At 29.6% G+C, this 14,440-nt stretch overlaps 1 protein-coding gene across 1 annotated transcript; it reads left to right on the top strand.

Moving 5' to 3' along the window:
- The first annotated feature begins 68 nt into the window (after window positions 1-68).
- Window positions 69-4,555, top strand: LOC146953470 (allene oxide synthase 3-like). Its single transcript, XM_085710120.1, has 2 exons — window positions 69-850; window positions 3,652-4,555. The coding sequence occupies exons 1-2, from the start codon at window positions 111-113 to the stop codon at window positions 4,367-4,369; spliced, it is 1,458 nt and encodes a 485-aa protein (XP_085566246.1). The 5' UTR covers window positions 69-110; the 3' UTR covers window positions 4,370-4,555.
- The last annotated feature ends 9,885 nt before the right edge of the window (window positions 4,556-14,440 follow it).

The following is a 14,440-nucleotide window of genomic DNA, read 5'->3' on the forward strand; positions in this document are numbered from 1 at the left end:
AATTATTGCTCCTACTAGTACAAGTTACCTCACTCTATAAAAAAACAACTATACCATAAGTCATAACCAAACCAATTAACCCATAGAAAATATCAAGAGTTTCATCAACCATGGCATCTTCAAAACAAGAACAATCTTCCACCAACAAAGAGCTCCCACTAAAACAAATCCCAGGCAGCTATGGCCTCCCTTTCATCGGACCGATCTTTGACCGACACGACTACTTCTACAACCAAGGAAGAGACAAATTCTTCTCAACAAGAATCCAAAAATACAATTCAACAATCTTCAGAACCAACATGCCTCCAGGTCCCTTCATTTCCTCAAACCCAAGAGTCATAGCACTTTTAGACGCCGCATCTTTCCCGATCCTCTTCGACAACAAAAAAGTCGAAAAACTCAACGTCCTCGACGGCACTTTCATGCCGTCGACAAAATTCACCGGTGGTTACCGTGTATGTGCTTACCTAGACACAACTGAACCAAACCATGCACTTATCAAAGGTTTCTATCTTAATACTCTTTTATTAAGAAAAGACTCTTTTATCCCTCTCTTTAAGACTATACTTTCTGATGGTTTTAATGAGATTGAAGATGGGCTTTCTGGTAAAAGTGGTAAAGCTGATTTTAACTCTATTGTGAGTGTGGCTTCGTTTAACTTCATGTTTAAGCTTTTTTGTGATAATAAGAACCCTTCTGAAACTATCCTTGGTGATCAAGGTCCTAAAATGTTTGATACTTGGTTACTCTTTCAACTTGCTCCACTTGCAACTTTAGGACCTCCTAAGATTTTCAATTATCTTGAAGATATTTTGCTACGTACGGTGCCCTTTCCTGCTTGTTTGACAAGGTGAGATTCATACCACACCCTTAAACATAGGATCTTTTTGGTAAACTTCTTGTCTATTTTATATGAAAAATTACTTCAGATTTTTATGTATTAACAGCATTAATTATGATGAAAAAGATGAAATAATTATCACTAAGGACAAACTTGAAAAAACAGTACCAATTATATATTGATAAAATTAATATTATAATATTACTGAGATCAAATACTTGAACAGAACCAATTTTTAATTGTAGCATTTGATTACTTGAAACAAATTTTTTAATTGTAGCATTTGATTACTTGAAACAAATTAAAAAGAGAAGATAAATATGAAAAAGAGATGATAAATACGAGAAAAAGAGTGAATATTTTATAAAGGGAAAATGTTAACTTGTGTCCTTAAAAATCAAGTTAATGAGTTAAGGTAGAAATTTTCTATTGTAATTAATTAATGCATTTGAATTTCATTTTTTTTTACTTTTAATTAATTGAATGCGTAAAATTTAAGAATATTTTTTTTTACTTTTGGGTTGCTTAACATGTGCCCTAATTGGCACAAGTTAGCATGACCCTTTATTAAGCTGAGTTTTTCTAACATGTGCAAATTTACACATGTTAAGAAGTTTAAAGCAGTAAGTTTGTGGTATTTATTATCATAAATGCATACTAAAAACTAATAACTAAAAAGCAATGGACATAATATTAATTCGAGCAATTTTTTTTTTTAAAAAAAAGTGAAAACTATATTGTGGTGAAAATGTGATATGGTTGTAACCAAAAAAAAAACGTGATATGGTTATTACGGTACATATTATTTCAAGATAAAAGTTGACTTCTTGTTCTTTCATTCAGAAATTTAATTGTTCTTTTTTTGGGACAAAAAAAGTATTTAAAAATATGTTTACATATCTTTGTTGTTTTTATAATTATGGATAACTCTTGATGCAATTCTTTTTAGGGTTAATATGTGTTTACCCCCCTGTAATTTGGGCGAGTTTCGGTTTTCCCCCCTGTAAAAAATTTTGTTTGAATTACACCCTTGTAAAAATTTTTTTTTCCGGAAAACACCCCTCCCCCCTCCAACTCAGCAGATTCGCTGACGTGGCGCTGACAGGGCGCTGACTTGGCCTTTTTTTTCATTTTTTATTTTTTTTAAAATGCCACGTCATATTTTTTAAAAAATATTTAAAAATAAATTTTAAAAAACAAAAAAATCCAAAAAATAATAAAAAAATTTAAGTTTTTTTTCCAAAAATTTAAAAAATCGAAAAATAATTTTAGAAAAATAAAAAAAAACATAAAAATATTCAGTTTTTTTTTTCCAAAAATTTAAAAAATCGAAAAATAATTTTAGAAAAATAAAAAAAAACATAAAAATATTCAGTTTTTTTTTTCCAAAAATGTAAAAAATCGAAAAATAATTTTCAAAAATAAAAAAAATAATAAAAAATTTAAAAATTGAAAAATAATTTTAAAAAATTTTCCACGTCAAATCGAAATTTTTTTTTCAATAATTTAAAAATTATAAAAAAAACTATTAAGATTTTTTTGGAAATTTAAAAAATTAGAAAAAATCAGAAAATATAATCAGATTTTTTTAAAATTAAAAAGATTTTTAAAAATTCTGGAATTTAATTTTCAAAATACAAAAAAAGTAAATTTTCAAAATTAGAAAAAAAGGTCAGATTTTTTAAAAAATATTCTGGAAAAAAATTAATTTTTAAAAATCTGAATACAAATTTAGAGGTTTTTATAAAAGTCGTGGAAATTCCATTTTTCCTATAATTAAGCTCTTCATTAGAGGAGGTAGAATTCATAAATCATAAATCTTATAAAATCTTTCCACGACGATGACAAAACCCTCTGATATTATTTGAGAATAAAAATTCTTATTATAGCCCCAAAACGGATTTTTGTTAGAATCATTAGGCAAAAAAAATTTGTGGAATGAAATGTTTATTAAAATTGTGGTATAAAATTTTCGAATAAAAAATCTGACTATTTTTCTAATTTTAAAAATTTTTGAAAAAAAATCTAATTTTTTTCGATTTTTAAATTTTTTGGAAAAAAAATATGACTATTTTTCTGCTTTTTTATATTTCGGAAAAAATCTTAATATTTTTTCTGAATTTTTTGGATTTTTAAAATTTTGTAAAAAAAACTGAATATTTTTATGATTTTTTGGAATTTTTTATTTTTTCAAAAAATTATTTTTCGATTTTTTAAATTTTTTGGAAAAAAAACTTAAATTTTTTTATTATTTTTTGGATTTTTTTGTTTTTTAAAATTTATTTTTAAATATTTTTTTAAAAAAAATATGACGTGGCATTTTAAAAAAAATAAAAAATGAAAAAAAAAGCCAAGTCAGCGCCACGTCAGCGAATCTGCTGAGTTGGAGGGGGGAGGGGTGTTTTCCGGAAAAAAAAATTTTTACAAGGGTGTAATTCAAACAAAATTTTTTACAGGGGGGAAAACCGAAACTCGCCCAAATTACAGGGGGGTAAACACATATTAACCCTTCTTTTTATTGTCATTAAAATTCTTGCAAACTTTCTTGTGAAATCCTTATTTAAGATCAAAATCATGTGCAAACTCTGATACTTTATAATTGTCACTAGATTATTATTTTACTCAAACATAATAATGATGTCTAGGAAGAATCTAATGATTCCAAAGTAAAATTTAGATTCATGAAAATCAAAATCTAATTATTTTACGGATTTATTTGAATATACACTCAACTTTTTCATTGATAAGAGATAAAACTTTGAGCATTGTATAATGTTAGTGTATCCCTAACATTAAATTGTTACGGCCAGGTCCTCTTACAAGAAGCTCTATGAAGCATTTTCTACTTCAGCTACAACAATGTTAAACGAAGCAGAAAAAGCCGGTTTAAAAAGAAGCGAAGCCTGCCACAATATCATTTTCACAGCAGGCTTCAACGCATACGGTGGCCTAAAGAATCAATTCCCAATCCTCTTCAAATGGTTAGGTTCGTGCGGCGAAGAGATACACAAAGAACTCGCGGATGAGATCAGAACCGTGGTAAAACAAGAAGGCGGAGTAACAATTCAATCGTTGGAAAAAATGTTGTTAGTTAAATCAGTTGTTTATGAAGCGATGCGAATTGAACCAGCTGTGCCTTATCAATATGCAAAAGCAAGAGAAGATTTAATTGTGAAGAGTCACGACGCGGCTTTTGAGATAAAAAAGGGTGAGATGATATTTGGATACCAACCTTTCGCCACAAAAGATCCTAGGGTTTTCGACGATCCTGAGGTTTTTGTGGCGAAGAGGTTTGTGGGTGAAGGTGAGAAGTTGTTGAAGTATGTTTTGTGGTCTAATGGGAAAGAAACAGAAGAGCCTTCACCGGAGAATAAGCAATGTCCTGGGAAGAATCTTGTTGTGCTTTTGTGTAGATTGTTATTGGTGGAATTTTTCTTGCGTTATGATACTTTTGAGATTGAGACTAAAAATGTTGCTTTTGGTGCTTCTGTTACCATTACTTCACTCACCAAGGCTTCTAGTGTTTGAATTTGTTTTTGCATTTCGTTTATAGTTCTTGTTTTGTTCTTCCTTTTGGATTGTTTCTTCTCAATTTAGAATTTGGAATGGAATGTTGTACAAGTTTGTTTAATAATTTGTGTTTCCATTCTTTGTTAATTACATGTATATGAAATTTTATTTAGTAAATAAAATATCACTTATGTATTAAAAGTATTTCCACGTTTTAAGCGGGGAAGCACAATTGAGATATCATCTTTTGATAATAGAGGTTAATGGTCTTACTCATTTTCACAATGACTTAATTAATAAAATAATTGATTAAAAAAACAAAAAATAAGTATATTTAATTTTGGATTTGCGTGGATTAGTTGTCTGCCTGTAAGGATTAAACAATCTTCAAGGATCTAGGTTTGAATTATGTAGTTAATGTAAAAATCTTGTTGAATAATATATAAGCGCATATATGATAATTCTAAGCTTTATAATCTCTAGTAAGCCTTCTTTCAAAAAAAAAAAAAAAAATCTCTAGTAAGCCTTCGAGCCTAACTCACTTAAAGTTGAAATTCTATAAAAAAAGTGGGTATATGCTATATCAAAAATTGTTTTCTTGAGACAAAATATCAATTTATGTACATGGAAAAAAAAAAAAATCTCTTTTTACCAAAATATAATATTGAGACCGTAGAGATTAAAAGTCATGGCTGTCATAATTATTATTATTTTTTTTTTTTTACAAGATGGCTGTCATAACTTGAATATTCAAAATGTACATTGTCGATGCATGCTATGAATCTAGTTAAAGTTAATCAATTTTAAAGTATTCATATATGTCAACTATGAGAAAAGATGATCTTATTAAAATGGAGCAAACATTTCAATTATTCTATGTAAGTTTTTTTTTTTTTTTAGGAATTATTCTATGTAAGTTGGCGATAATATTTTTCTCTTATTTCTTTAATTCTATGAGATAAGCTTAATATTTTGTTGCAACCATTTGATCTTAATTATGTCGATACGATATTTTACAATTTGTCCTATCCATTGGATTAGTAAAATGATAAAATCCTATCATGGATATTAAAAAAATTTCAATTAACACGTGATTTTTAAAACGATTGTTTTAGTCCATTTTAGACTATGCTATTCTTTTTATTTTCTGTCAAGTAGTCTAGTGGCTATAGTCCACACATTTTAAATGTAGAGAAGTGGGGTGTCTAGAGTTCGAACTCCAACCCCTGCTTATATTATGTATTGTCTCTGTCAACTGAGTTATGTTTACGGGGACGACTAAGCGATTCTTTAATCCTATATGTTTTGTTTTTTGTTTGTCGAAAAAGTCTAAAGATGAAATTTATACACACTATATACTAAAAATTGAAGAATATTGTATGGTCAAACTATAGCACCACAATATTTCAAAGATAAATGCTAAGAAATACTCTATGAAAAAACATTATTTTGGAAAATCATATACTTAACCTATTGAAACTTTAAATAATTTCAGTTTTTTATTCTTTAACAAGTGTCCTAAACCCTAATTTAAAATATTCATGATGAAAGTTTTAGTGTTTAGTCATAGATCACTAGATACAAATTATAGCATATCATCAGTAACAAAGAAGGAACAAGAAATTGTGTACCTTTGAATTAGGTTGATGAGGTTGATGAAGGATAAACGTAGACAACTCCGACAACGATGAGAGGGATAACTACCCTCATTCCGTCCAGCTCTAGGTTTTCACCATGACATTCAACATAATTAACCGTCTGATGGGATGACGAATAAATAGCTAAACGGCTGAGGGCAGGGACCTCTCATTGAGCTTATCTAAATGGTCCAACCCATCACGGTCCATTTAGTAACAATAGTCCAATCACTCAAATTCATCAACTAATTAGTGCTTAACACAATAGACCATAATTTATAATATAATATTAACTTATAATAATTGATTATTGTCAATCCATAATTGATTAATTAAATAATTAATCCAACAGTCTCCCACTTGGATGACAATACCCAATTACTAAAAGAATTCAAAATTTCACTTGTCATAAAGAATTTGGTGAAAGCACTAATAAATCAAAAGATAAGTGAGCTTTAATGCTGCAGAAATTGAATCCGATAGGGAAAACAAATCATACAGATCAAAGATTCATTTTTCTAACAAATGATGATTTTATAGTGACACGTTTGAATTAAAAAGAATGTGTCACTAAAGAATAGCCCAAACATTTTAAAAAATGCTATACCAAACTCCCACTAACCCAAAATAACATAGACTTGATCAAATCATTGAGTTACAATACTCATATATATAAGTCTGTGGTTAGTGGTTCTGCCAATGAGTTTTCAATATTACAGAAGTCCTATATCCACATAGGTACACAAATAGTAATTACTTACAGGGATATCCTATTAAGAGTGTAATTACATATAGTCAAAGTCAATAAATGTTCTACGACATTCAATTAATCCAAGTTTTACAAAAAATGTGACTATGAAAATCCACAAAAGCAAAATAGGAAATTCAATAATCCCCAAATTGGATCAACATGGACACTTAGTTTAAAGAAAAAAATGTGGATTAATGTGGCCACTAGAATGTCAATAACAAAAGAACATCTATGATTATCTCAAATTATAAGTACCACAAGAACACAATATCATACTCGATAGGAGTATTGATATTATACATTGTACTTACTATTTATGACCTCAAAAATGTGGAATGTTGGTAAAACAGAAGCACAATGTATATTTGCATGCCAAGAAGTTATTGTGCATATTCCAACAAAATTGACTTAAGCATCCAATTATGATGCTCATTGAGATTGATAGAATTTTAATATATATCTCAATAGAATGAGACTAAAATTTAAAGTCTCATAAGCTATGCCATATTTTATAGTGTGCACAAGAGTATATGGCGATAACGAGAATAATATTGTGTACACATTTCTCTTGATCTCACATATATATTAACAAGAGTGAGATTTCTCATTTGAGCTCATAATATATAATGCTGTGTACACACTCCCACTAATCCCACATATATATATATATATATATATATATATATATATATATATATATATATATAAAAGAGTAAGTGAGATTTTCATTAGTGATCACTGATAACAGAGTTTCATGAACTCAACCACATATTTTGCACATAAGCATAGCAGAATTATTAACACAAGTGGTAACTCAAGGATAATATAAAACCCCTCAAATACATATTTTATCAATGACAGATATCATCAAGAATTGGGTTTCGTAGTTAACCACATATTCTGCATTTATAATTAAGGAGAATGTAAATTTTCATTTAAGAAATTTATAACACAAAATCTCCTTTTTCACAATTAAAATTCCAAAGAATTTTATAAATATAGTAACCTTTATATGACATAGTATGATGATTATATAAAAGGTTTATCATCATATGAGTGAGATAAGTCTCTATTATTATAAAATAGGATATGAGACTCTATTCACAATTTTAATAACTCACTCAAAACTCAAATGTTACAATTATACTTCAACACATTTGAAAAAATATCAGGTTACACGCAGCGGAAATACTCAAGACTTATATTTTATTATTACTGAGGATATAAAAGAAAATAGTCATAAGCTTCCATAAGTATTAAAGAATAGCAATAGCATAATTAATATCCTCAATATAAGTCTCTACAATAATTTCATATCTAAAGTTATGAAACAAATAAATATATTTGCTTATGAGATATAGTTAGTTGATATGTAGAATTTTTCTCACTTGTTGAAGAATGATATTTTCTCCACTTGGTGGAGAATGATAGTTAAACTATCTTACCCACAAAATGATGATTATGTTAAGTAATGTCATACCGATAGGGTATGTCCATCACGTTACACAATACATAGCAATGATTCTCCCACTTGATAGAGAACTAATCATGATAGTTGAATTAAAAGTTTGAAAATATTTTAAATAAAATATTCAACTATTTCTCTATCACAAAATGATATGTTAAGTAACGTCACACCGATAGGGTATGTCCGTCACTCACATAACAAAGGGATAGTAGGAATCCAAAATATATTTATATATATAAAAAATCACATTTAGGTAGAAATTTAATTCAAAATGTAATAATGTTGGATTGCAAAATTTATACAATTTTCTACATGTCTTTTAGCAAAGTAACTTACTTATATTAATCTCATTCAAGGATCTTAAGGATAATAAGTAAGAACTATATCATCACAATGTACAATTCTTATGTCTTACAAAATTTAAACCTTGATAGAGTATTCTATTATAATTGACATAAGTATAAACATTTTAGGTACATTGAATAATAACAACTATATTAATAACAACACACCGATGGGGTATGACTGTTACCAATATAATGCTAATCTGTTTAACAAAATTCGCATAATTGTATTCACGATAGGTGAGATTACAATTATACAAATAAATAATGTTTATGCTTAAGAGAATATGATACAATAATATCATGCATAAACAATTGTACTTAATTTACTCATCTTCGTTCATATTCAAATGACAGAAAAATATGCTTAACAATATTTTAAAATAGCACATCATGAATATGACTTTAGAATTTCTATTATATGAAGTAGTATAATAACAAAAGTTATTATTTGAAATACAAGTGTGTCAAATAGTTTTCTAATATATCCAGAATAGAACTCTTAGAATAAAATTTTTCAATACTCTGACTATAAATTAGAAAGAACATAAATACAAAATGGAGTATTATAGTAAGAAAATAGTATATAACAAAAGAGTTCTGTTTAGAATATTCTGGAAAAAGGATTTAATTTCTATAGGATATCATAATTGCACAAGAAAAGAGAAGAATAACTAAATTTCTTCATATGTGCAATAATAAGCAATAAGTCACAAGAGGATAAAATAATTAAATAACAACTTACCTCACAGAGTGTGACATTCATCCTTATACTTAGAGTCAATGTCTTTTGATGACTTAACGAGAATATCTTATAATATAGTCATCTCAAAATATTCCACAATAGAGAATAAACAATTATAAATAAGCATATGTTAGACTCTAATTAAAAAAATAAATCAATATGATTTATATAAGAATTCAGATGTAAGGATGATACATATTTTAAAAATTGCCTCAATTCTTAATAAGTTGTTTTGATAATAGTTAACGGATAAACAACAAAGAGGGGTACAAATTTTAATTCATAATTAGAATTTTAGCATTATTCACTATATATAAAATATATAGTTTAATATTATTGTGATCCAAATATTTAATTGCGACAAGACACATAATAATATTTGTCACAAAATTTAGAGTAATAAACTACGGGTCTAGACTAGAGAGTATAGTAGAAAGCATAATGTATATTAAAGAGAAATATGCCAATTTTAAATTCAATTAATATAAATGACATATATATACAACTCACTATACTCATTTTGAAAACAAAATATTATGAGGACCCTTCAAAACAATTTGTGACAAGAATCAAAGACAAGTGTCTTAGTTTAAATATGTCGCCAAAAAATGATCAATTAGTAAATTTTGGATCTTTATGCTAAAACAATATGAATTAAAGAATATATTATATTCAATATATTTGGCATTAGAATTAATAAATTGAACCTTCTAGAAATTCACAATAGTAACATTTCAATTGATTAAATAGTTAGTGTTACTAATGTAAGAGTGAATTTTCAAAATAGTTTAGGCTCAAAAATTGAGTATATATGATTTGAAGAGAAATTATTCTCAACGATCCTTTTAAGATTTGACAAAATTTTTGAAACCCATAAATCAAGAATAGTATAATAGTCAAGTTATTCTTGACACGACAAATAATTTTGAGGGTATCAACAAATCTCAAAATATATATTAATATAGAATATTTGATGCAAGATAGAATATTTGATGCAAGAATATAAGTCTGAGTCTAAATTTTTTCCACAATTACAGCACTTTAAAAAGAATAAATTTACATAAGTGTTATATTTTAGACTCAAATCTAAAGAATTCATGATTCAAAAGAACATAAGATTCTCATATTAGTATACATCAAATATTTAGAGATCTCAAAAGTAATTTAAATCCCAAATTTTAAGGGTATAAAATAAATCAAATCTTCCGAATATTTTGGGTACAAGATAAATTATATTTATATCCCAAAATAATATAATATTTACTAGTTAATTAGGGATGTAAAATTCCTCATTGACACATCAATCCCAAGTTTGAGAGGGTAAAATTTCTCAAAAATGTCAATCAAGAATAAGGAATATTCATATAAGTTTCACACAAAAAATAATGAGAATATAATTTAATTATCCCCAAATAATAACATATAAAATATTTACCTGTGTCAAAAAATTCCAAAATAAAATGCCAAAATTATAAGAATAGTAAATAACATTTATTTGGCATTTAAAGGAAATAAACTTTGTCCCTCAAAAAAAGGAAATAAAATTTGGAATCTTAGAGTCTGTCACGCATGTGGGTTCCTAGGATTTTTTTTTCTTTAAAAAGATGGTCTCTTCTATGCCCGATTTGCCCAGAAACGAATCGTAACGACCAACAAATAACCCGAATCAATTTAGCACTCTAGGATTCAGAAAATAACAATCAAGTATGGGTTAAATTTGGAATTGATCGACTAAGATATGCCCTCTTTCAATTTCACGAATTAACAATCCATTAGCGAGAGATCATAAGATCTAAAAATAATTGAGATTCTTATGAATCCAGAACGATTAAGCCAGACTAGAGAAAAGACAATTAAAAATAATAATAATTGGGTTTTGCTAATCCAGAATAAACCTATGAGTTCTCATACATGATAGGATATTGATTTCAGCAAAAGATTGATCAGGTTTCGTAATTAACTTTGTTCAACATATAATAAAACTCTAGATCAAAATTTGGAACGGGCCTTTTGATTTCACTGTAAAATTGATCTAACAAGAATAAAATTCATTCGATTTATATTCATAGGATTGAAACAAATATATGGCATAAAGAGATTATGTTGAAAATCATATGATACACGGAACAACAAGAATGATAGCCATAATCGTATCTATTTGGCTCTGATACCAATTGATGAAAGTTTTAGTGTTTAGTCATAGATCACTAGATACAAATTATAACATATCATCAGTAACAAAGAAGGAACAAGAAATTGTGTACCTTTGAATTAGGTTGATGAGGTTGATGAAGGATAAACGTAGACAACTCCGACAACTATGAGAGGGATAACTACCCTCATTCCGTCCAGCTCTAGGTTTTCACCATGACATTCAACATAATTAACCGTCTGATGGGATGACGAATAAATAGCTAAACAGCTGAAGGCAGGGACCTCTCATTGGGCTTATCTAAATGGTCCAACCCATCACGGTCCATTTAGTAACAATAGTCCAATCACTCAAATTCATCAACTAATTAGTGCTTAACACAATAGACCATAATTTATAATATAATATTAACTTATAATAATTGATTATTGTCAATCCATAATTGATTAATTAAATAATTAATCCAACAATTCATACAACCAGTATCTTGATAAGGGCACTTGTTAAAAAGACTCTTTCAAAATATCCATACAACTACTATCTTGATGTACATCCCTACGGTTGAAAGAGGTACGTAAAATCGTATTAAAATTGCTACAACTATATATAGATTGAATTTATCTTAATTGAATATGATTTAGTAGTAGTACCAGCGTACAAACTACTAATTCATTCTCAAATCCGGCCAATTTCTATATAAACCTCCAAACGTACTCCATCTGATTAAACAAAGCAGTGATGTGTAGTTTAATATTTACATATTTCAAGTTCTCGTGGAGCACGCATTCCATATTAATAATATATATATTTTTTAACCTATCTACCAACTGCAACAAATGCACGATAACGTTGTTTAGTAGAAAATGGAATATATGTTGAAGCCATCGAAGCGTCCTTATCCTTTTGCCCCCACCGTCTCCTCTTGTAATTGTTGGATATGTACTTCGAGCAATAGTCATTTTAATCCCTTACGATTAAATGCTTCGATAATATTGTCATATTAGTTTCACCAAATTTAATTATTTATTGTTATATCAGTCCTTATAAATACTTATTTAATGTTGTTATCAGAAGAAACACCAAACTTAACCAAGATATAGCACATCAATTACTTGCTCGAAATTGTGGATGATTCTAAAGCGACTATTTTCTCGCAACGTGCCTTTGATGTCTTGGCAGCCTATATAAAGCGAAGAATGATACAAAGGGAAGAATCAATATAGCACACCAAGTCGTGGCAGCCTATATTCTTTGCAAGAATTAATCCATGATGAATGGCAAATTGTATTTATGGATATAATTTATAGGGTTAATAACAGTTTTGGCCCCCTATTTATAGAAGTTGCGATTTTGGCCCCCTAACTAAAATAATTCGATTTTGGCCCCTAGACCAATTTTGACCAAGTCAATGCTGACGTGGCGTCACATGTGTAATTTTTTGTATTTTTTATTTATATTTTTTAATTAAAAAATAAAAAAAAGTTTTTTAATTAAAAAAATTAAAAAAGTATTTTTTAATAATTAAAAAAATAAAAAATTACACATGTGGCGCCACGTCAGCATTGACTTGGTCAAAATCTATGGGGCCAAAAGTGCAAAGGGGGCAAAACATAGGGGGCCAAAATCGAATTATTTTAGTTAGGGGGCCAAAATCGCAACTTCTTGAAACATAGGGGACCAAAACTGCTATTAAATATTTGGGGTTTCCACTTCTTAAGGGGAGACCTAAGAGAAGCGACTTCTATTTCATTATTGAGAAGATGCAAACCAGAATGGCTTCTTGGAAGAATAGGCTCCTCAACAAAACCGGGAGATTGGCTCTTGCGTCCTCTGTTCTATCTTCCATTCCAGCGTACTACATGCAGACTAACTGGCTCCCTCAAAGTATCTGTGACAATATTGATCAAACAACCCGCAAATTTATTTGGAGAGGCCCTAATGAGAAAGGTATCCATCTTGTTGGCTGGAAAAAAATTGCAAGACCGAAACAGCTTGGAGGTCTCGGTATTCGTACAGCTCGGGACGCAAACACTTGTCTTCTTGGTAAATTGGTTTGGGACTTGGTTCAAAATAAAGATAAGCTTTGGGTGACTCTCTTCTCAGACAGGTACACATCTGGTTCGAATTTTCTCAATGCCACGGTCAGTAACAACAGCTCTTCCACATGGTCTTCTATCATCCGAGCTAAAGATATTCTGAAGAAGGGTTTTGTTTGGCGAGCGGGTTCTGGTTCATCCTCTTTTTGGTTCAGCTGCTGGAACGATTTTGGGCCCCTCGGGTCGCTGGTTCCTGTTATAGACATCCACGACACCCATCTCACAGTTAAGGATGTTTTTACTGTTAATGGACAGCGTTCGTTATCTCTCTACACTACTCTCCCTTCGACAGTAGCAGAATACATCAACAACACAAATTTCAGATTTAATGATGAAGTTGATGATGTTTTTGTTTGGCCTCTCAACAAAAATGGAGTCTATTCCACCAAAAGCGGCTACAAGTGGCTTCTTTCATTACCCGGATCAAGCTCCGCAACCAACTCGACGTTATCTTGGTCTTGGATTTGGCACTTGAAAGTTCCAGAAAAATACAAGTTTTTTATTTGGTTAGCCTGCCACAATGCTGTTCCCACCCTCTCTCTTCTTCGCCATAGGAATATTGCTCCTTCTTCTATCTGCACTCGCTGTGAAGAACACGAGGAGACCTTTTTACATTGTATTCGAGACTGCAGATTTTCGAGAGCCATTTGGTCTCGCTTAGGATTCAATGACTCAGCTTTCTTTGCTTCTGACTGTGTGGCGGATTGGCTCAGAGAACGAACACATGGATCTCAACACATCATTTTCTCGGCTGGTCTGTGGTGGTCTTGGATTTATCGAAATGCTATGTGCTTGAGTAATGAAACTATGACTCTGAACCAGCTGTTATATAACATCCAGAGTTCAGTGGAAGTTATCAGTTCGAGCTTTTCTTCTCCGTCGCAGGCCGCTCCGAT

The sequence above is a fragment of the Medicago sativa genome, chromosome 1 (assembly GCF_051527215.1).
Source record: "Medicago sativa cultivar Bolivia chromosome 1, Bolivia_mono, whole genome shotgun sequence".
NCBI classification, from domain to species: Eukaryota; Viridiplantae; Streptophyta; class Magnoliopsida; order Fabales; family Fabaceae; genus Medicago; species Medicago sativa.

What these genes read in the sequence shown, in the direction of transcription:
- LOC146953470 (XM_085710120.1), top strand. Translation starts at nt 111, where the DNA reads ATGGCATCTTCAAAACAAGAACAATCTTCCACCAACAAAGAGCTCCCA. An exon ending in TTTCCTGCTTGTTTGACAAG is followed by an intron (nt 851 to 3,651) that starts GTGAGATTCATA and finishes TGTTACGGCCAG; the next exon opens with GTCCTCTTACAAGAAGCTCT.